At 48.6% G+C, this 21,747-nt stretch overlaps 1 protein-coding gene across 1 annotated transcript in view; it reads right to left on the bottom strand.

Annotated features, from left to right (window-relative positions):
• The window catches only part of LOC140739659 (adhesion G protein-coupled receptor E3-like), a 95,347-nt gene that overhangs the window by 23,696 nt on the left and 49,904 nt on the right, over nt 1-21,747 (bottom strand). The window contains exons 4-7 of the mRNA XM_073068033.1: nt 15,069-15,200; nt 6,676-6,761; nt 4,075-4,170; nt 710-884 (exon numbers count right to left, since the gene is read on the bottom strand). Coding sequence (XP_072924134.1) covers nt 710-884; nt 4,075-4,170; nt 6,676-6,761; nt 15,069-15,200 — 489 coding nt within the window. The remainder of the gene's footprint in view (nt 1-709; nt 885-4,074; nt 4,171-6,675; nt 6,762-15,068; nt 15,201-21,747) is intronic.

Here is a 21,747-nt window from a genome sequence, read left to right as displayed (position 1 = left end):
AAATTAGATAGCTCATTATATAATGTGAATGAGAGTTTGTGGATAAACTTGTCTGGGATCTTTGTTAGAATTCTCCTGGTCTTCTATGATATTGTGTCCTGTATTCTCACCAACAGAGCAAATGACAGAATGTCCCAAGCAAATGAGGCAACTCTGACAGTGTGGTACCCCTCAGCCTAGACATTGTGAGCAACAGACAGCAGTGAGGGTGAGGGTAAATTGTGCAAAACATGAGAGTGGACACTCACAATCAGTGATGTGACATGTTTCAGCACAGCCTTCCAAAGCAACCTCATGAAATCAGAAATAAAAGCAGAAAATGTTGGTAAATTCAGCAGGTCAGGCATCAACTTTAGAATGAAGAATGGTTAACCTCTTCAGCATGAAATTTTAACTATTAATCTTTCCAGAAATGCAGACTGAACTACTGACTACTTCCAGCATTATTCTTTCTTCCACATTTCCTGTAGCTTGATTGATTTTTAAGCTTTAGAAATATTAAACAAAGATTTCTATCAAGAGCCTACATATTAATCATTTTCAAAACCAGCTGATTACTGAGAAAGTAATCTCCACATTTCCTTCCCTTAACTTGAAACCAATTTCACAGACTCGATAATCTTCAGAGTTGTGGTGAACTACATACACCTATATCTTGCCTCACTTCTCTTAGAGTTAGTGATGGTGCATCAAGAGTCCAATACTTTACCGAAAGAGTCTGTTTCTATGGTCTTTGACTTTGAACTGGGTAGTTTCAGAGCAATCGCCATTGCCATGTTCTCCAAGAGCTCCACTGTGGCTGTTGCCACCTCCAGCCTTTGAGTGGTGTTCATGCTCTCCAGCCAGGAAGTATTAAGAACACTGTTTACAAATGTTGTCATAGGCTGCAGATGAAAAAGAACACTTCATGAATTGAGAAGCAAAAAACTACAGATGTATACAGATGTAGTATTTTCCAAAAATGGAAAATGATGTTTTTCCAATGAAGGGTCATTGAGCAAAATCATTAGTTTTGTTTCCCTCTCCACAGATGCTGCCTGGCCTGCAGAGTCCAGCAATGGAGGCTCTAAAAACAGGACTGAAAGAGACTGAAAAGGGTTGTCCACTCCGCCAGACCTATCATGGGCATAACCCTCCCTACCATTGAGGACATCTTAAAAAGGTAGTGCCTCAAGAATGCAGCATCCATCACTCAGGACCATCACCACCAGGACAAGCTCTCTTCCCATAACTACCATCAAGGAGATAGAGAAGCCTAAAGATGCACACTCAGCATTTCAGGAACAGCTTCTTTCACTACCATCAGATTTCTGAATGGTCTGTGATCCTCACTATTCCACTTTTGCACTATTTATTTGTTGTAATTTTAAAGTTCAAAGTACATATACTATGTACAACCTTACAGGCAGCCACAAAACAAAGAAACCCAATAGAATCCATTAAAAATGAAGACCATCAAATTATTATAATACTGTAATTTGTTACATCTTCTACTGTACTACTACTCAAAACAACAGATTTCATGACAGGTCTGTGATGATAAACTTGATTCTGTGATTCTCAACACTGACTGACTCCACAACCAACAGACTCTCTTTCAAGGACTCTACGACTCAGTATTATTTATTTACATTTTTCACTATTTGCAAGATTTGTTTTCTTTTGCATATTGGTCATATGTCACCCTTTGCTATTTATAGTTTTTAATAAATTCTATTGTATTTCTTTATTTCTCAGTGAATGCCTGCAAGGAAATGAACCTCAGTGTTGCTTATGGTGATGTATATGTACTTTGATAATAAATTTACTTTGAACTTTGGCAGTTCTTTTCGTGTTCCATGACTGGCGATTTTCCTGGGGTATTGAAAGCTTACCTTTAAGAAGTTCTCTTCTTTATGGAAGGATTTGTACCCCTTCCTGTTTTTATTCCTACTGCACTAATTGTTGAATCTTTCTCCATCTTTTTTCTCCTATTCTACTCCACTCCCTTTTTCTCTCCCTTTGCTTCCCATCTTTGACTTCCTTTCTTTCTCCATTGCCTTCTGTTCCCCTGCTCCCACTTTCTCAACCCTTACTCTTTCTCCATCTCTTTATGACTCCCTTTGCCTCTTCCGTCATTCTCTGGTCACCAACCCAGTGCAGACACTGTGGGCAAGAGCAATGAACGTTGTCCCATAAAGCTGTCATTTCCAATCCTGTGCGGCTCTGGATGTAAGTGCATCTTCTGCAGCAACACACACTACAAGCTGGAGGAACTCAGTCAGTGTCAAACAGCATCTATAGAGGGAAATGGAGAGTCAACATTTCAGGTCAAGACCCTTCATCGGGGCTGGGCAAATTTCTGTGATTCTGGGATGCAAATGCATTTTCTGGTGTCACCTAATTTTATCCATATTCAATGTCTACTTTAGGATACCTGTATCTCCAGTACATCTGCACAACTGCCCATATTACAGAGTGGCAGAAATACAAGGCACATCAGGCTGGCAGATGAAGAAACCCTCACCACATTTAGAAAGTACGATGCCAACACTGAGATGGGATTGGGTTCAATCAGCACAGATACAATGGGCAGAATGGCTCCCTGTTGTGTTGTGAATATCCTATGATTCAGTGAGAAATGTGCTGTAAGAACATATCACCATTCCGTAACACCCATGTAACCTAACTCCATCTGGTGACAATTGCCCCATCCCATTACTACCTTCAGTTAAGGTAGTTTAGAATCCACCTTTAACCCAACATTGATGGGTCACTGAGGAGTGTTCTGCATTTCCACCATCATCTGGGTGTACAGGTCTTTTCAAATTTCACTCCTGAAAGTCATGGCTCTAACTTTCAGACTCTGCCCTCTTGTTCTGCTCTCCCTACCCCGACCACACTCCATACTCCCTCCATTCACATCTACTCCTCTCCAGCTCTGTTTTCCATAATACATAGATCATAGCACAGTACAGCACAGGAACAGGCCATTCAGCCCACAATATCTGTGCTGAACATGATGCCAAATTAAAACCATTTCTCTTCTGTATCCACATGATCTATATCCCTCCATTCCCTGAAACGTCATGTGTTTATTGAACAGTGTCTTAAACACCACTATTTCCACCTTTACCTCTGACAGCCTGTTCCTGACATCCAACACTCTGTGTAAAAACCTGTCCCACACATCGGTTTTAAACTTCCCCACTCTCACCTTAAATGCATGTCCTACAGTATTTGGTGTTTCTACCCTGGGAGGAAGATTCTGTCTGTTTACTCTGTCTATGCCTCTCTCAGCCTCTGCCTCTGATGCTCCAGAGAAAATGACCCAAGTCTGTCCAGCGTCTTATAAATTGTAGTGTATAAATTGACCTCGTGAAAAAAAAACACTGCCACCTCCAGTTTAAGTTCCCATGCGGAATATTGTGGAGAATCAAATACCCAAACCCAGCACAGCCCCCACTTGTCCCATTTAACCTGTCTCAGTGCGGTGCAGATTAAGACCACGGGAAATCAGTTCAGTGGTCCTTAGGACCCAGTGGACCTCAGGAGCCGGCGGAGGTCGGGACCCGCCGCCCGCAGTGTTTCTGTTCCATTGACGGGAAGAAAATAAAGTGATTGAAAATAAAGTGGAAATAGTAAAGTGTTTGGAAAGAGGTGAAATACCATCGGTCATTGGAAGAGTGTTAGGCTACAGTCGGTCAATGATTGGAATAATTTCAAAGGATAATGGATAAAGTGAGAATAATGGAGCAAGTGAGAGGCCCTTCCCCGATGAAAGCTACAATTATTACTAAGCAACGCAGTGGTTTAATTATTGGAATACATACATTTCTTAAGTGTTTTATATGCATAGAAAGGTAAAATACATACAATATACTAAGACAAACGGTTGACTAACTGACTCTAAACAATACCCGATGTACTTGTTCTGACTTACGTACAAATCCAACTTAAAGACGGACTCAGGAACGGAACTCGTATGTAACCTGGGGACTGCTTGTATCCTTGTAAATATCCTCTTTACTCTCTCCAGCTCATGAACACACCACTTTTACCCCAGGATAAATTGTTGGGCTTCTAATTCCTTACCTTGGTATCATCTGTCTCACTGAAATTCTGACAGATTTTATCATGGTAGCAATCAGCTAACTTCAGCACATCTTTTGCAGAGTTTAACTTGACAATCTAAAAATACAACAGCAATCAAACAGAGAAATAATCAAATATCACAAGCAATCTGAAAAAAAAAGTTTGAGAATGAAGCCTTTGAAACTCTTTGGCTTCACAGGTGACTGTGACACAGTGTCGGATGGCAACGCCCACTGAAAGTCACGTGGTCAATGAAAGGACATCTCTGAGCATGGAAAAGCAGGAAGGAATGGCCTAAAATATCCTTTATTCACTGCCCTTCACAGTCTCAGAGCATTCCAACATGCTTTACAGGGTCTGGCAGAACTGCGGTATAGTTCTTGGCCAAACAATCCACAACCATGGACCAACGATTAGCTGATCAAGTTGAAATTCAGACAGCATGGAAACTGGCCCTTCAGCCCACTGAGTGGATGCTGACCCTCAAACTCCCATTGATGCTAATGTTAAACTTACTCTGAGGGGCAGAACAATTTATTTAAAGTGTTTTATTTTTCCAATAATCCCAAAAATCCTAAACACAAGAGATTCTGCAGATACTGGAAATCCAGTATAACACACACAAAATGCTGAAGGAACTCAGCAGGTCAGGCAGCGTCTGTGGAGGGGAATGAACAGTTGATGTTTTTGAACAGTCCTGCTGAAGGATCTCAGGTCGAAGTGTCAACTGCATATTCCTCTCCATTAATGCTGACTGAACTGCCGAGTTCCTGCATCACTTTGGTCCCAAAAGTCCACAGGCCAGGCAGCATCACAGGGTGTTGAGGAAACTTAGCAGTTAGCACAAGGCTATTGCAGCTCGGGGTGTTCCAGAGTTCAGAATTCAATTCTGGTGTTGTCTGGAAGGAGTTTGTATTTTCTCCCTGTGAATCTTGTGGATTTCCTCTGGTGCTCAAGATCCTTCCAAATGCATTGGTCAGTAGGTTAATTGGTCATTGTAAATTGTCCTGTGGTTAAGTTAATGGTAAAATTAGTAGGTTGATGGGTCATGCAGCTCACTGGCCAGAAAGACTTGTTCCACGTTCTATCTCCAAATGAATCAATAAATAACTTCTGTTACAGTTTTAAACACTTTACAAACTGATCCAGTTTTCCAGTCTCTCCTTGAGGAAAGTTTTAAACTGGAACAAGTGGAATAAACTCACACAAACACAGGGAGACAATGCAAACTCCACCCAATGTCAGGGTAGAACCTGGGTGTCTGGTGTGGCTTCACTAATCAGTAAAGTTTCCAGGTTTCCTCCCATATCCCAAAGATGTGCAGGCCAGTCGGTTAATTGCCTGCTGTGAATTGCCCTAAGCGAGGGGTTGAAATTAGGGGATATCGATGGGAAAGTAGATGGAATAAAAAGGAATGAGTCTTGGATTAGTATAAATTGGGATGGGCAACAAATGTTGGCTGTGGTAGCAACACCCACATCTAGAGAGTGAATTTGAACATATGGTCGCTGCTCAAATGTAAAAGCAGCAAGCTGGAATTACACAAAGAGTGAGGAACAGTGTTTATTCTGATGGGTGAGGAGAAGAGACGTATGTAGAAAAGAGTGATGGACAGAAGCAGGGAGAGGGATACTTCTAGTGAGGAAAACATTCCAATAGATTCACGTCTGGGGATAATAGAAGTTAAGTTTGCACCTTGGAGAAACGGAGTGAGTGAACGTCAGAAGTTCTCATACCTGCTTGGAGTTTGTTACAAAATCCAGGTTACACTGCATACTGAGAATGGAAAAGCAGGAAGGAATGGCCTAAAATCAGACTTATCCTTTATCCACTGCCCTTCACAGTCTCAGAGCATTCCAACATGTTGTAGAGGTTCTGGCGGAACTGTGGGACAGATCTTGGCCAAACGATCCACAGGCATGGACCAACGATCAGCTGATCAAGTTGAAATTCAGTCATGAATTCAGACAGCATGGAAAAAGGCCCTTCAGCCCACTGAGTGGATGCTGTCCCTCAAACTCCCATTAATGCTAATGTTAAACTCATTCCTTTATATTTTCTTTACATTATGACAGAGACATTTCAGAGGCTCTTAGATAAGGACAGGGAAGTGCAGAGAATCATGGATATGGATGTTGTGTAGGCAGAGCGGATTAGTTTAGAGAGCTGTTTAATTATTAGCTTCCACCACCATTTTGTGCACAAGTCTTTTCAAATTTCACTCCTGAAAGGCGTGGTCCAAACTTTCAGATTCTGCCCACTAGTTCTGGGACCTTCCTATGCCCTCTCTACCCCGTCCACACTCCTCTCTTCACATCTGCTCCTCTCTAGCTCTGTTTTCCATAATACATAGATCATAGCACAGTACAGCACAGGAACAGGCCATTCAGCCCACAATATCTGTGCTGAACATGATGCCAAATTAAAACTAATTCTCTTCGGTACCCACATGATCACTGACAGCCCAAGAAACACTGTTGACTCTGGTGAGGACTGCATATGCAGGAAAACATTCCAACAGATCCACATCCAGGGATACTGGAAGTTAAGTTTGCTCCTTGGAGAAACAGAGTGAGTGAACATCAGAAGAACTTCTCATACCTGCTGGGCATTTGCTGAATAATCCAAGTTGCACTGCGACGGCGTAGAGTTCTGCTTCTCAGAGACAGGGCAGGAAAGTGGATCCACTGGAATGAAGATGGCATTTTAGAGATCAGTGCGTCTACCTGCCGACTCTACCCCCACCTTCCTGCTGTTTACCGATCAGACAGGGAAGCGCTGACCTCTGTAACTCCAAGCTGGTGTACTCCCACAACGAGCAGCATCAGACCCGGACACACAGGACTGTGACTCGACGCCACATCTTCCTGACCCCAAGAACAACTGTGGATGCCTCATCCAATCCCACACCCACTGGCACCCAAAGGAACCGATACCATGGTTGGCATTGTACTTGTAATGTTGGCACAAGCCACACTAATGTGGAAATGTTGGTATGGGCCTCATTGCTGGCTTGGGAGGGACAATTTGTAAACATCTCCACAGCCATGAAACCAGTTAAATGTGTAAGTGATCAACCCTCTCAGGTTGGAGGAACAACACCTCATATTCTGTCTGGTTAGCCTCCAACCTGACAGCTTAAACACTGAATTCTCAAACTCCCAGTAATTTCTCACCCTCCCCCTTCTCTCTTTTCCATTCCCTACTCTGGCTCTCCTCTTATCCCTTCTCTTCTCCTCAGCAACCTACCATCTCCTTCTGGCGTCCCTCCTCCTCCCCTTTCTCCCTCAGTTCACTCTCCTCCCCTATAAGCTTTCCTCTTATTCAGCCCATTTTACATTCTCCATCTCTCTCCTCCCAGCTTCTTACTTCATACCTCCTCCCCCTCCACCTACATTCTCCCTCACCTGACTTCACCAATCACCTGTCAGCTTGTCCCCTTCTCTCCCCCCACCTTCTTATTCTAGCTTCTTCACACTTCCTCTCCAGTTCTGATGAAGGGTCTCAGCCCAAAATGACGACTGTTTATTTCCTCTTATTAGATGCTACCTGACCGGCGAGTTCCTCCAACATTTTCTGTGTGTGACATCAGGACACATGTTTGATGTGAAGTTGTTTCAATGGGCTGGAGTGAGACCATTCAGCACCAAGTGACAAGGAGCTGAATTTAATTATCTCCATTATACATTAAATAATCTTGTCCACACTCCCCCATCTCTCCAACCCCACTCTCTGCTCACTCATCACCTTCCCACCGCTCACTGAGACCAGTCCAACCTGTTCCTCCTGCAACTGACCTGAGGACTGGGGCCAGGGGGCTGAACATCGTGGGGTGAGCTGCCCGTGTCTGAGATCAGTCTGAGGACTGGGGCCAGGGGGCTGAACATCGTGGGGTGAGCTGCCCATGTCTGAGATCAGTCTGAGGACTGGGGCCAGGGGGCTGAACATCGTGGGGTGAGCTGCCCGTGTCTGAGATCAGTCTGAGGACTGGGGCCAGGGGGCTGAACATCGTGGGGTGAGCTGCCCATGTCTGAGATCAGTCTGAGGACTGGGGCCAGGGGGCTGAACATCGTGGGGTGAGCTGCCCGTGTCTGAGATCAGTCTGAGGACTGGGGCCAGGGGGCTGAACATCGTGGGGTGAGCTGCCCATGTCTGAGATCAGTCTGAGGACTGGGGCCAGGGGGCTGAACATCGTGGGGTGAGCTGCCCGTGTCTGAGATCAGTCTGAGGACTGGGGCCAGGGGGCTGAACATCGTGGGGTGAGCTGCCCGTGTCTGAGATCAGTCTGAGGACTGGGGCCAGGGGGCTGAACATCGTGGGGTGAGCTGCCCGTGTCTGAGATCAGTCTGAGGACTGGCGCCAGGGGGCTGAACATCGTGGGGTGAGCTGCCCGTGTCTGAGATCAGTCTGAGGACTGGGGCCAGGGGGCTGAACATCGTGGGGTGAGCTGCCCCTCTCTGAGATCAGTCTGAGGACTGGGGCCAGGGGGCTGAACATCGTGGGGTGAGCTGCCCCTCTCTGAGATCAGTCTGAGGACTGGGGCCAGGGGGCTGAACATCGTGGGGTGAGCTGCCCGTGTCTGAGATCAGTCTGAGGACTGGGGTCAGGGGGCTGAACATCGTGGGGTGAGGTGCCCGTGTCTGAGATCAGTCTGAGGACTGGGGTCAGGGGGCTGAACATCGTGGGGTGAGCTGCCCGTGTCTGAGATCAGTCTGATGACTGGGACAAGGGGGCTGAACATCGTGGGGTGAGGTGCCCGTGTCTGAGATCAGTCTGAGGACTGGGGTCAGGGGGCTGCACATCGTGGGGTGAGCTGCCCGTGTCTGAGATCAGTCTGAGGACTGGGGCCAGGGGGCTGAACATCGTGGGGTGAGCTGCCCGTGTCTGAGATCAGTCTGAGGACTGGGGCCAGGGGGCTGAACATCGTGGGGTGAGCTGCCCCTCTCTGAGATCAGTCTGAGGACTGGGGCCAGGGGGCTGAACATCGTGGGGTGAGCTGCCCGTGTCTGAGATCAGTCTGAGGACTGGGACAAGGGGGCTGAACATCGTGGGGTGAGGTGCCCGTGTCTGAGATCAGTCTGAGGACTGGGATCAGGGGGCTGAACATCTTGGGGTGAGCTGCCCGTGTCTGAGATCAGTCTGAGGACTGGGGCCAGGGGGCTGAACATCGTGGGGTGAGCTGCCCCTGTCTGAGATCAGTCTGAGGACTGGGGCCAGGGGGCTGAACATCGTGGGGTGAGCTGCCCGTGTCTGTGATCAGTCTGAGGATTGGAGCTCTGGGGTCATGAGGAATTCCTCATCAGAGGGCTGCAGACCTTTGGAATTCAGTCAGCCCTGGTTTCTCAGACTACTGTGTCAGTTCAAGGCTGACCTTTATAGTTCTGGGGATCAAGCAGAGTCGTGGAGTTTCGGGTGGGTGGTGGTAGAGGGGGTGGGGAGATCAACATGACCCTCTTGTGGAGGAACGGTCTTGAGGTCTGGGGGCTTGTCAGAATCATGGGGAGAGGTTGAGAAAAAACACAATGAGTCTGTCTTCTTTGTACTCACTGACAATAGGTCACGTCATCGATGAGGAACCGATTGCATGGGTGCTAATCGTCTGAGAGACAACAACGGCTTGTTTGGTACTCTGATCAATGAGGAACCGATTGTATAGCTACTAATATTGTACGAATTGCGGAAACAGTGTCCAGAGACCGGCTGACCTCGTGTAATTGGATTTACTGTATAAATTTGAATTGTAACATCGTGTTGACGGAGACATGCAGAAAGGTTCCCTGTGAATTCACGAATTAAGGCGGTGACCATCTCTGATTTCGGACTCAGAACAAGACAGGCTTGGGAAGAAGGGGCCTGAGAGCTCTGATTAAACGACAGTACTAAAAACAAAGGCAATTAAAGGATGGTATTACAACGAAGGCAACTGTGACCTTGGGATTAGAACCTAGATACATTGGCCGATGGAAAAGGGAGAGAAAATTATATGGAGGATACGATTGTATGTCTTTGAGTGTACGTCTCTGTTTGTCTGAAGGGTTTACGTCCTTTGTACAGAACAATTAACAGGCAGGTAAAATGGTTAACAGGAACGGCAAACCCCAGAAAGGGAATCGGAAAAAGAATTCTGGATCAACAACGCACGCCAGGAATCGGCCTGTTGATCCCGTAATGACAAAACACACGAACAGGTACACCCGATAAAAGATAGAAACAATATACGAAGAAGGAGCAGCTCTTAGTGGACGTGCTTGCTTCGCGGTGTCACCCGCGGACAAGGTTTCCTTGGAAACGTGAGACAGCAGGTATTCTAACTTCTTCCAGGGATCTCTCTGGGTGGAGTGGTGAGGATTGGTTTTATGGCAGACCCTTTGATCTAAAATAAGATTCAGTATACCAGACTCACTCCCCTGCACACCCCTGACTGACGCAGCCCCAGCCTCACTCCCCACTACCTCCAACACACATTGCACTGACCCAGACTCACTCTGCAATATCCCCAACCCATGTACCTAGCTGCAGAACCACTCCCCATCGTCCCCGACACACCCCGTCCCCTACATACCCCACACTAACCCAACCTCAACCCCCACCCCACTGTCCCTACACACCCCACACTGACCCAACCTCAAACCCCACCCCACTGTCCCTACACACCCCACACTGACCCAACCTCAACCCCCACCCCACCGTACCTACACATCCCACATTGACCCAACCTCAACCCCCACCCCACTGTCCCTACACACCCCACACTGACCCAACCTCAGCCCCCACCCCACTGTCCCTACACACCCCACATTGACCCAACCTCAACCCCCACCCCACTGTCCCTACTCACCCCACACTGACCCAACATCATCCTCACACCCCACTGTCCCTACACACCCCACACTGACCCAACCTCAGCCCCCACCCCACTGTCCCTACACACCCCACATTGACCCAACCTCAACCCCCACCCCACTGTCCCTACTCACCCCACACTGACCCAACATCATCCTCACACCCCACTGTCCCTACACACCCCACACTGACCCAACCTCAGCCCCCACCCCACTGACCCTACACACCCCACACTGACCCAAACTCAGCCCCCACCCCACTGTCCCTACACACTCCACACTGACTCAACCTCAACCCCCCACCCCACTGTCCCTACACACTCCACACTGACCCAACCTCAGCCTCACACCCCACTGTCCCTACACACCCCACACTGACCCAACCTCAACCCCCCCACCCCACTGTCCCTACACACCCCACTGACCTAACCTCAACCCCCACCCCACTGTCCCTACACACACCACTCAGACCCAACCTCAGCCCCCACCCCACTGTCCATACACACCCCACACTGACCCAACATCAGCCCCCCACCCCACTGTCCCTACTCACCCCACACTGACCCAACATCATACTCACACCCCACTGTCCCTACACACCCCACACTGACCCAACCTCAGCCCCCACCCCACTGTCCCTACACACCCCACACTGACCCAACCTCAACCCCCCACCCCACTGTCCCTACACACCCCACACTGACCCAACCTCAACCTCACACCCCACTGTCCCTACACACCCCACACTGACCCAACCTCAGCCTCACACCCCAATGTCCCTACACACCCCACAATGACCAAACCTCAACCCCCCCACCCCACTGTCCCTACACACCCCACTGACCCAACCTCAACCCCCCACCCCACTGTCCCTACACACCCCACACTGACCCAACCTCAGCCCCCCACCCCACTGTCCCTACACACCCCACACTGACCCAACCTCAACCCCCCCCACCCCACTGTCCCTACACACCCCACACTGACCCAACCTCAGCCCCCCACCCCACTGTCCCTACACACCCCACACTGACCCAACCTCAACCCCCCCCACCCCACTGTCCCTACACACCCCACACTGACCCAATCTCAGCCTCACACCCCACTGTTCCTACACACCCCACACTGACCCAACCTCAACCCCCACCCCACTGTCCCTACACACCCCACACTGACCCAAACTCAGCCCCCCACCCCACCGTCCCTACTCACCCCACACTGACCCAACCTCAGCCCCCCACCCCACCGTCCCTACACACCCCACACTGACCCAACCTCAGCCCCCCACCCCACCGTCCCTACACACCCCACACTGACCCAACCTCATCCCCCCACCCCACTGTCCCTACACACCCCACACTGACCCAACCTCAACCTCACACCCCACTGTCCCTACACACCCCACACTGACCCAACCTCAGCCTCACACCCCACTGTCCCTACACACCCCACACTGACCCAACCTCAGCCTCACACCCCACTGTTCCTACACACCCCACACTGACCCAACCTCAACCCCCACCCCACTGTCCCTACACACACCACTCTGACCCAACCTCATCCCCCCACCCCACTGTCCCTACACACCCCACACTGACCCAACCTCAACCTCACACCCCACTATCCCTACACACCCCACACTGACCCAACCTCAGCCCCCCACCCCACTGTACCTACACACCCCACACTGACCCAACCTCAGCCTCTCACCCCACTGTCCCTGCACACCCCACACTGACCCAACCTCAGCCTCCCACCCCACTGTCCCTACACACTCCACACTGACCCAATCTCAGCCTCACTCCCCACTGTCCCTGCACACCCCACACTGACCCAACCTCAGCCTCCCACCCCACTGTCCCTACACACTCCACACTGACCCAATCTCAGCCTCACTCCCCACTGTCCCTACACACCCCACACTGACCCAACCTCAGCCCCCCATCCCACTGTCCCTACACACCCCACACTGACCCAACCTCAGCCTCCCACCCCTCTGTCCCTACACATCCCACACTGACCCAACCTCAGCCCCCACCCCACTGTCCCTACACACCCCACACTGACCCAACCTCAGCCTCCCACCCCTCTGTCCCTACACACCCCACACTGACCCAACCTCAGCCCCCCACCCCACTGTCCCTACACACCCCACACTGACCAAACCTCAACCCCCCCACCCCACTGTCCCTACACACACCACTGACCCAACCTCAACCCCCCACCCCACTGTCCCTACACACACCACTCTGACCCAACCTCATCCCCCCACCCCACCGTCCCTACACACCCCACACTGACCCAACCTCAACCTCACACCCCACTGTCCCTACACACCCCACACTGACCCAACCTCAACACACCCACCCCACTCTCCCTACACACACCACTCTGACCCAACCTCATCCCCCCACCCCACCGTCCCTACACACCCCACACTGACCCAACCTCATCCCCCCACCCCACTGTCCCTACACACCCCACACTGACCCAACCTCAACCTCACACCCCACTGTCCCTACACACCCCACACTGACCCAACCTCAGCCTCCCACCCCTCTGTCCCTACACATCCCACACTGACCCAACCTCAGCCCCCCACCCCACTGTCCCTACACATCCCACACTGACCCAACCTCAGCCTCCCACCCCTCTGTCCCTACACACCCCACACTGACCCAACCTCAGCCCCCCACCCCACTGTCCCTACACAACCCACACTGACCCAACCTCAACCCCCCCACCCCACTGTCCCTACACACACCACTGACCCAACCTCAACCCCCCACCCCACTGTCCCTACACACACTACTCTGACCCAACCTCATCCCCCCACCCCACCGTCCCTACACACCCCACACTGACCCAACCTCAACCTCACACCCCACTGTCCCTACACACCCCACACTGACCCAACTTCAGCCCCCCACCCCACTGTCCCTACACACCCCACACTGACCCAACCTCAACCCACCCACCCCACTCTCCCTACACACCCCACACTGACCCAACCTCAACCTCACACCCCACTCTCCCTACACACCCCACACTGACCCAACCTCAGCCTCCCACCCCACTGTCCCTACACACTCCACACTGACCCAATCTCAGCCTCACTCCCCACTGTCCCTACACACTCCACACTGACCCAACCACAGCCCCAACCCCACTGTCCCTACACACCCCACACTGACCCAATCTCAGCCCCCCACCCCACTGTCCCTACACACCCCACACTGACCCAACCTCAGCTTCACACCCCACTGTACCTACACACCCCACACTGACCCAACCTCAGCCCCCACCCCACTGTCCCTACAGACCCCACACTGACCAAACCTCAGCCCCCACCCCCCTGTCCCTACACACCCCACACTGACCAACCTCAGCCCCCACCCCCCTGTCCCTACACACCCCACACTGACCAACCTCTGCCTCACACCCCACTGTCCCTACACACCCCACACTGACCCAACCTCAGCCCCCACCCCACTGTCCCTACACACCCCACACTGACCAACCTCTGCCTCACACCCCACTGTTCCTACACACCCCACACTGACCAAACCTCAGCCCCCACCCCCCTGTCCCTACACACCCCACACTGACCAACCTCAGCCCCCACCCCCCTGTCCCTACACACCCCACACTGACCAACCTCTGCCTCACACCCCACTGTCCCTACACACCCCACACTGACCCAACCTCAGCTTCACACCCCACTGTCCCTACACACCCCACACTGACCCAACCTCAGCCCCCACCCCTCTGTCCCTACACTCCCCACACTGACCCAATCTCAGCCTCACACCCCACTGTCCCTACACACCCCACACTGACCCAACCTCTGTCTCACTCCTTACATTCCACTACACACACCAAAGTGTTTCTTTGAATGTCAATGATACTCAGAAACTTTTAGAGACATAAGATGTTCTGCAGATTCTGGAAATCCAGAGCAACACACCTACAACTCAGCAGCTTTGTCAGAGACTGCGTAGGGATAAATTGAGTTGAGATTTCAAAGTTTAAAAGTCATTAACACTTTTAAACACAAATTCTTTTTCTTTGCATGAGTTCTCCCTGACTTGTGTAGTGTTTCCAGCATTGCTTGTTCTGATTCTCAGCTCTCAGTAATCATTCTATTATCACCTGTACAGGCCAGCTGAGTGTCTCCCTGCATCTGGTGATATCCAGCTTTGCAGACGCAGTAAAAAGACCCAGCAGAGTTACGACAGGTCATGTTCACTCCGCACGCATTTTTATCCTGGCATTCATCCACATCTGTTGTAGAGAGGAAGAGAGATACAAATATTACCAACACAGATGTAGTCATAGAGTCATAGAGGACTACAGCACAGAAACAGGCCCTGCTGCCCATCTAGTCTGTGCTGAACTGTTATTCTGTCAGCCCCATTGACCTGCACCCAGAACATAGCCCTCCATACCCCTCCCATCTATGTGTTTATTCAAATTACTGTTAAATGTTGAAATTGAAACTGTTTCCAATACTTCCACTGGCAGCTCGTTCCACTCTCACTCCACCCCTCTGAGTGAAGATGATGATAATGATTACTGGAAAGTGAATGGTGTACGGAGTCCCACAGGAACTTCACTCAGATCTTTGTTCCTCATACTCTACATCACACATTATTAACCATTTCCTGCACGGATTCCCCTGGATCTAGCATCGGGGAGGCACAGTGCTACATCTACTACAGATGCTGCTCCACAGGCCCCAGCACCCCGTGTCCAATCGGAATTCAAATTCCTCCACAGCTGCAACTGAGGAAATGATTTGTCATTGGGATATCTCTCAGTAAAATGAACAAGTTGTCTGAAAAGGTCATCCATTATATCCTCCTGGAATGAGCCCCTGGATTCATGATAAGTGTTCAGTGTTCTGCGTGATGAGAACCACCAATGTATAACTGTCACATTTCCCTGAGTCTGGAAGTTGTGCAATGCGAGCATTTTTCACAAATACAAACCAAATCTGCAGAAAGTGCTTAGCAGATGAAGTTGTGTCAGAGAACAGGAAGTGTGAAGGGTGAGCACTGTTCAGTGGAGCTGCTTTCATCAGTGTTTTGATACTGAAGTCCATGAGTATAGGCAACTTGGCTTTGCTGTTTCCTTCAGAATTGGCTTGTTCTACTGTAATTTATCAGTGTGCAGTGCTTCACACTTCTTGACCTCTGACACAACTTGATCCGCTCAGCACTTTCTGCAGACTTGATTTGCATTTCACTCTGGAGAGTTTGTTTAGTGTGATTTGCTCACAATGCTTGTGTGATGAGCAATCTTTCTGCTTATGTTAATAATGACACTTTAGTTAAAGCCTTCGATCTTGTCAAAGTTCTGGGAAAAGTTACAATGAATGATCGACATCTGAACAAATCATTTGGCAAATATTTTGTGCTAGTCCAGACCTCGAGAGATGTGACTGAACTCACTCTGCCTGATGTGATAGGAATAACAGGGGAGGCAGCGACATGGCCAGTTCATGTGTTTAGAGTTGCACATGAAACAACTCCAGATGCTGCTGAAGGTGAAGATTTTCAGTTCAAGTTGCTCTCTTTTCTGAGGAATGAAGCGAAAACTCTGACTGATGTTAACAATCCACTAACTCCTTCAGCTGTTTATCTAAATTCTAAGCTGGTTTCTGCTATCACATCACTGGTCGAGAAATGGCAAAGTGTACCTGCTGAGATCCAAGGTTACCATAAGCTGAGAATGTTCTCTGGGGTCAAGCGCAGAGAAGAAGGATCAGGCTTAAGCTGAGCTGGATGAGAGGCAATGCTCAGACAATATAAAGAAACAGAGACTGCTAGAGAGTTTAGAGGGCTCTGCTGCTGATTATAGTGAGGTTTTGAAAGGCAGAAAATCCTTTCACCACATCAGTTAGCTCTATGCAAGCTTTGAAAATTGCTTTTGGCACCATGGAAAGTTCAGTGGAACCCCTGGTGAGAGTCAGATACACATTCCAAGAGGAAGGAGGCAAACTCTCTGCTTCCCTCCTCCAGCTGGATAAACTGTTGCATTGTTTGTGCCACAAAAAATGCATTCAACTTTCTGAGATAAATTGCTTGAGGGTGGAGCAAGTTATGAAGGGCTCACTGTCACAAGTTATGGTCGCTCTACGTATTCCAATGACCCACAAGATGTGTGATCCACCATATTTTGCTGAGTCACTAAGAAAATATGATTGAGGAGTGAAATGTTTCCAAAAGCCAAGTAACGTCTTCAGTTGTAGGCCCTGTTGCTAAAGTAACCATTGATGCCACAGAAGTAGAACTTTTGAGAAATGAGGTGAGAAACATTCAAGCTGATATGTCTCAATAGAAGTCTGTTAATGCTGCAGATAAACATGACGTATCCACTGGAAAGCCCAACCCTCCTGTGGAAATCACAAAGCAGAGGAATGCTGCTGCATAGGGTGAAGGATAGGACTGGTATTTTCTGTTAGAAATGTGGAGAAGATGGACATTTCAAACAAGATTGTGAGAGACAGGGAGATCTTCGAAAACTAAACCAGTGGATAATCAAACAGAACAAGATGGGAAACGACAGAGGGACCCAGTAAAGGAACAGTCTGACGTCCTGGAGCAAACATGGTCCAGTCAGTGTATCAACAACAATACTAAGGTGCAAAACATTATTCCTGAAGGCTTAGTGGGGCCAAGTTCTGATGTCTCCAGACAGACTGAAGGTATTTATGCTAGAGTCATACTTGACACGGGTTCTCAAGTTATTTTACTCCACAGATCCTTTTCAACAGGGATTTGACTCATTTCCTGTTGGCTCCGATCAGTGCCCTTGAGGTTTGGGGCCTTAGTGCTGATGATTACCCTCATGATGGTTTTTTGTCGTTGACACTGGTGTATTCAGGAGCAGATATTGCGGTAGCTGAGACTATTGATGCACTTGTGTTGGTTTGCCCAGATCCAGTTGTCAAAGGTAAAGTTGCCATTCTTGTGGGAACAAACACTTCCATTGTGAGAAAGCTCACGGGAGCATGGAAAGAGAGAAAGGGAGAGAACTTTCTGAGAACTTTGTCTGTTTGCCCTGTATTCAGAGCTGCTTTTGTGAATGTGCAAGTTTCTCCTGTGCAGGGTGATGAGAATAAAAGAGGAACTGTGTGGTGTACTCAGTCCAAACCAGTCACTTTACCTTCTAGCTGAGGAGTTCGAGTGATTGAAAACCCAGATTTTCAGGAGAGCCCAGTGCCCCAGCCACTTTTGTGGATGCTCCTGACGATCAGGAAGAAAAGCCACTCTTGTCTGCAGGAGTGCTGGTGAGACCCGAACTGCAGAAATCTTTGGCTCTCTATTCTAACAGGAGAACAGTGATTGTCAGCAACACCTCAGGAGGAGATGTCAGGAGTTTCTAGTTTCCCAGTAAAGAAAAAGGAAGAGAAATAGTCTCCTATTTCTATGTTTTTGTTTTTTTTTTTCAATTTTAGGGTTTTCTTCCATCTTTTTATTTTTTTCTGGTATCCTGTTTATGTTTAGGGTTTGGGAGATCTATTATATGCCGTTACCTATAGTTTTTACTCATATGTTAACTGCCAACAATGTAATCTCACTCCCTTTCTACTGTTATGACTGTTATGCATCTGTTTTTGAAAAATTCAATCAAAAGATTGGAAAAGAAAGAAATAGTCTCCTCTATTAGGAAAGTTGACATTGAAGTCAGTCAACTTTGATGACTCACCAATACCAGAGGATTGGGAAAAGAGAATAACTGATAAGATGTTGGAACACAAAGACATCTTTCCTACTGACAAGATTGCTGTTGGTTGTTCCATGAGTACTCACCACACTATCATAGTGACAGAAGACACACCTTTCCATTCATCACCATCGGAGATTGAATTCAGAGTGATAATAACTCATTATGAGCCTACAGTGAGGCAGTTTCAGTTACAAGGTCTATCTCTAACTCTTCCCCTTCCCTCTCTGGATCACACCGGTATCTCCATGGATTTTCCAGCCCCTCACTGGAACTGCTCCCAGATGGTCTCCACATTGGATCGTGTGGAGTTTGTGATCTAGGATCAGAATAGTAACCACCATGCCAGCTACAGATGGCTATTCTGGACAGAATTGTTCCTGGAGAAACTCTACAGGTCATGAAATCCATGTCCATCACAATAACCCTACTGTGGGACTTGCACAGAATATCCTTCTTTACTTCGAGGTATCTGAAGGACAATGTTGAAGGGATGTCAATGACAACCACTTCTTTGAATTGATTCTCCATATCGTGGTTATATTAAGTCCTTACATTCACAGATCTTCCCTGCAGTGAGGCTGGCAGTCACAGAAAATGCCAGAAACAATATGACACAGTTACACTGGTGGGAACACACTGGTTGTTACAAGTTGCATATTTGTCACAGGGCGAGTATTCACTATTATCGATATCTGTGAGAAAGGACAAAATCTTTCACAATGATAAACACTGTTTACTCCTTGTTACAGGTGCACTCTGTGGGTCTGCATGGAGCAAAACATAGGCATGTTGCTAAACACAGACCAGACCTTCCTTGGAACAAACAATTCAGTGATTTTTTTGGAAAAGGCCTTCAGAGTCAAGGCAGAAAGACGGGTGTGTGGAGTTAAGGTACAGCCCACCCTGGATTGAATTGAATCAGGGAACCAATAGCTTCCCACCTGCTGGAGGCCAAGATGGTTGCTAGCCTGCTCTCCTGGTCATTGGACCTGGAAGCTGCCTATCAACACCTGCAGATCCCACTGGAGGAATCAGCGGTAGCCCCACCTTCTCTGATGATGTGACTAGTTAGAATGCTAAAGATGTGCCATGGAGAACATTCTGACTCGTTGCATCTCCGATTGGTTTTGAGGAGTCACCAAACAGGATGAGAAAAACCTGCAGAGTTGTAAATATAGCCCACACCACTATGGGTAGTCGCCTTCCCACTATCAAGGACAGCTTCAAATTGCAACGGCAAAAAAAGGTGGCATCCGCCATTAAGGACCCCCAAGACCTGCCCTTTTTACAATAATACCATCAGGTAGGATGTACAAGAGCCTGAAGACACACGCTGAGCGTATTGCTTACAGCTTCTTCCTCTGCAAAATCAGACTTCTGAACGGACAATGAACACATGAATACCACTTCACTATTTTCACTCTCTTTTCTCCCTACTTATTTAAAAAAGGAGGTGGAGTGATCTTAAGATGGCGCTAAACGTCGACTCCTTTGCTTTCATCTTCAGAAACAGCTCTATTTCCATCTTTAATATCTTTATTTTTCCCATTCAGAGTTCTTGAGAAGACCCTGTCCCGGAGTTACACACTGACATCGGTTCTTTGTGGGAATGGGACCTGTTCTCAGGGTTTCAGGACTGCCCGTTGTTCAGCACGCCAAGGGTTCAGCCTGAGAGTCCGGCTCGAATTCAGAAGTTTAAGATCTCAGGGCTCTGGAGACGGGCGGATCGAGGGTTGGTTTCACAGCAGGAGACCCATGTGTCATCAAGGGAGTCAGGATATCTGCTGTGGGCCCGAAGACCCGGGATCTGTGCAATCTTCAGGCACAGAGCTCGAAAAAAGTGACATAACAGACTTTTAACGTCATAAACCAGCGGGTTGTTGTTATGTCTCCCCACTCACTGGGGAGAAAATGGAGACGCCTCTTTTTCCCTTATCAGGGAGAGAGAGAACCTGTGGAATGTTGAATGCCGGATGAAATGTGAAGTCTGTGGGGTAACTGCAAGACTGTGTCTTTGCTATTGCTTTGCTCACGATGAGTGCTCGGAGGTGGTACCGATGCTTGCTTTATTTGCTGGTGGGGGAGGGGGATTGTTGCTCGCTGCTCTTACGCACATGAGGGAGGGGAGCTGGGGGGACTTTGGGGTTCTTATGTTTATCTGTCGTTCATTCTTTGGGACACTTCTCTGTTTTCGTGGATGTCTGCAAAGAGATCTTTAAGGCCCTTCTGATGAGGGGTGGGGATGTATTGGGATTGGACACCCATAGTGAAACTGAGACGATTGGGGCCAGGGAACGTAAAGTCATTGAAAAGATCAAGTGTGCATGAAGTGCCATAGACGTAGGTTGGAAGGGACTGAACCAGGGGGACAAAAAAACAAATTTGAGGTATGCAGCCCCAAGCTCGGTGGGACAGGAACGGGCAGAAAAAATGGGTCTACCTGGACAGTCAGGTTTATGGACTTTGGGTGGAAACGGGGTGGGGGTGTGGTGTAAGGGAACTCTGGTTGGTGGCATTGGATTGGAGATTGGATTGGAGAGTTGATAAGGTCAGTGATGGTGCAGGAGACAATGGCCTGCTGCTCCTCAGTGGGGATCGTTGGACGGGATCTCTTGTAACTGAGTCCCTGTGCCCATGACTCTCAAAGTGAAAAGAAATCCCAGACTTCACTTCCAAATTCCATTAGAGCCCAATATACTCCCAGCAGCGCCATATTGTGGTTCCCCATTTCCCATGGAAACCATTCTCGTGGCAAAGCCTGCTTTCTCCTTCCTGCTGGAGACATTTAGTGGTGAATTACAGGCAGTGAGTTGGGACAGTGAGGTGAGAAAGCATTGATCAATACGAAATGAAAATGTAAAATAATTTGCCAGTAACTTCTGTAAAGCTATTAACCAGCTTAACGTTGTCTGATCCAAACTATCTCACATTTCACTGTCTAACAAGAGGCGGAGATCATTGAAGGTAAATGAACACAATTTACTCAAGTGCTTTTTGTATTCAGGATATGAAATAAGATGTTTATATTTAGTTCAAAGATATGTAGTTCTCTTTACAAGTAACCTCACTTGAAGAAGTGATCGGTTATCTGTGTGCC

This window comes from Hemitrygon akajei, chromosome 16 (genome assembly GCF_048418815.1).
Source record: "Hemitrygon akajei chromosome 16, sHemAka1.3, whole genome shotgun sequence".
Lineage (NCBI taxonomy): Eukaryota > Metazoa > Chordata > Chondrichthyes > Myliobatiformes > Dasyatidae > Hemitrygon > Hemitrygon akajei.
The sequence above is the reverse complement of the archived record's forward strand: the minus strand, read 5'-3'. Positions and strand labels throughout refer to the sequence as shown.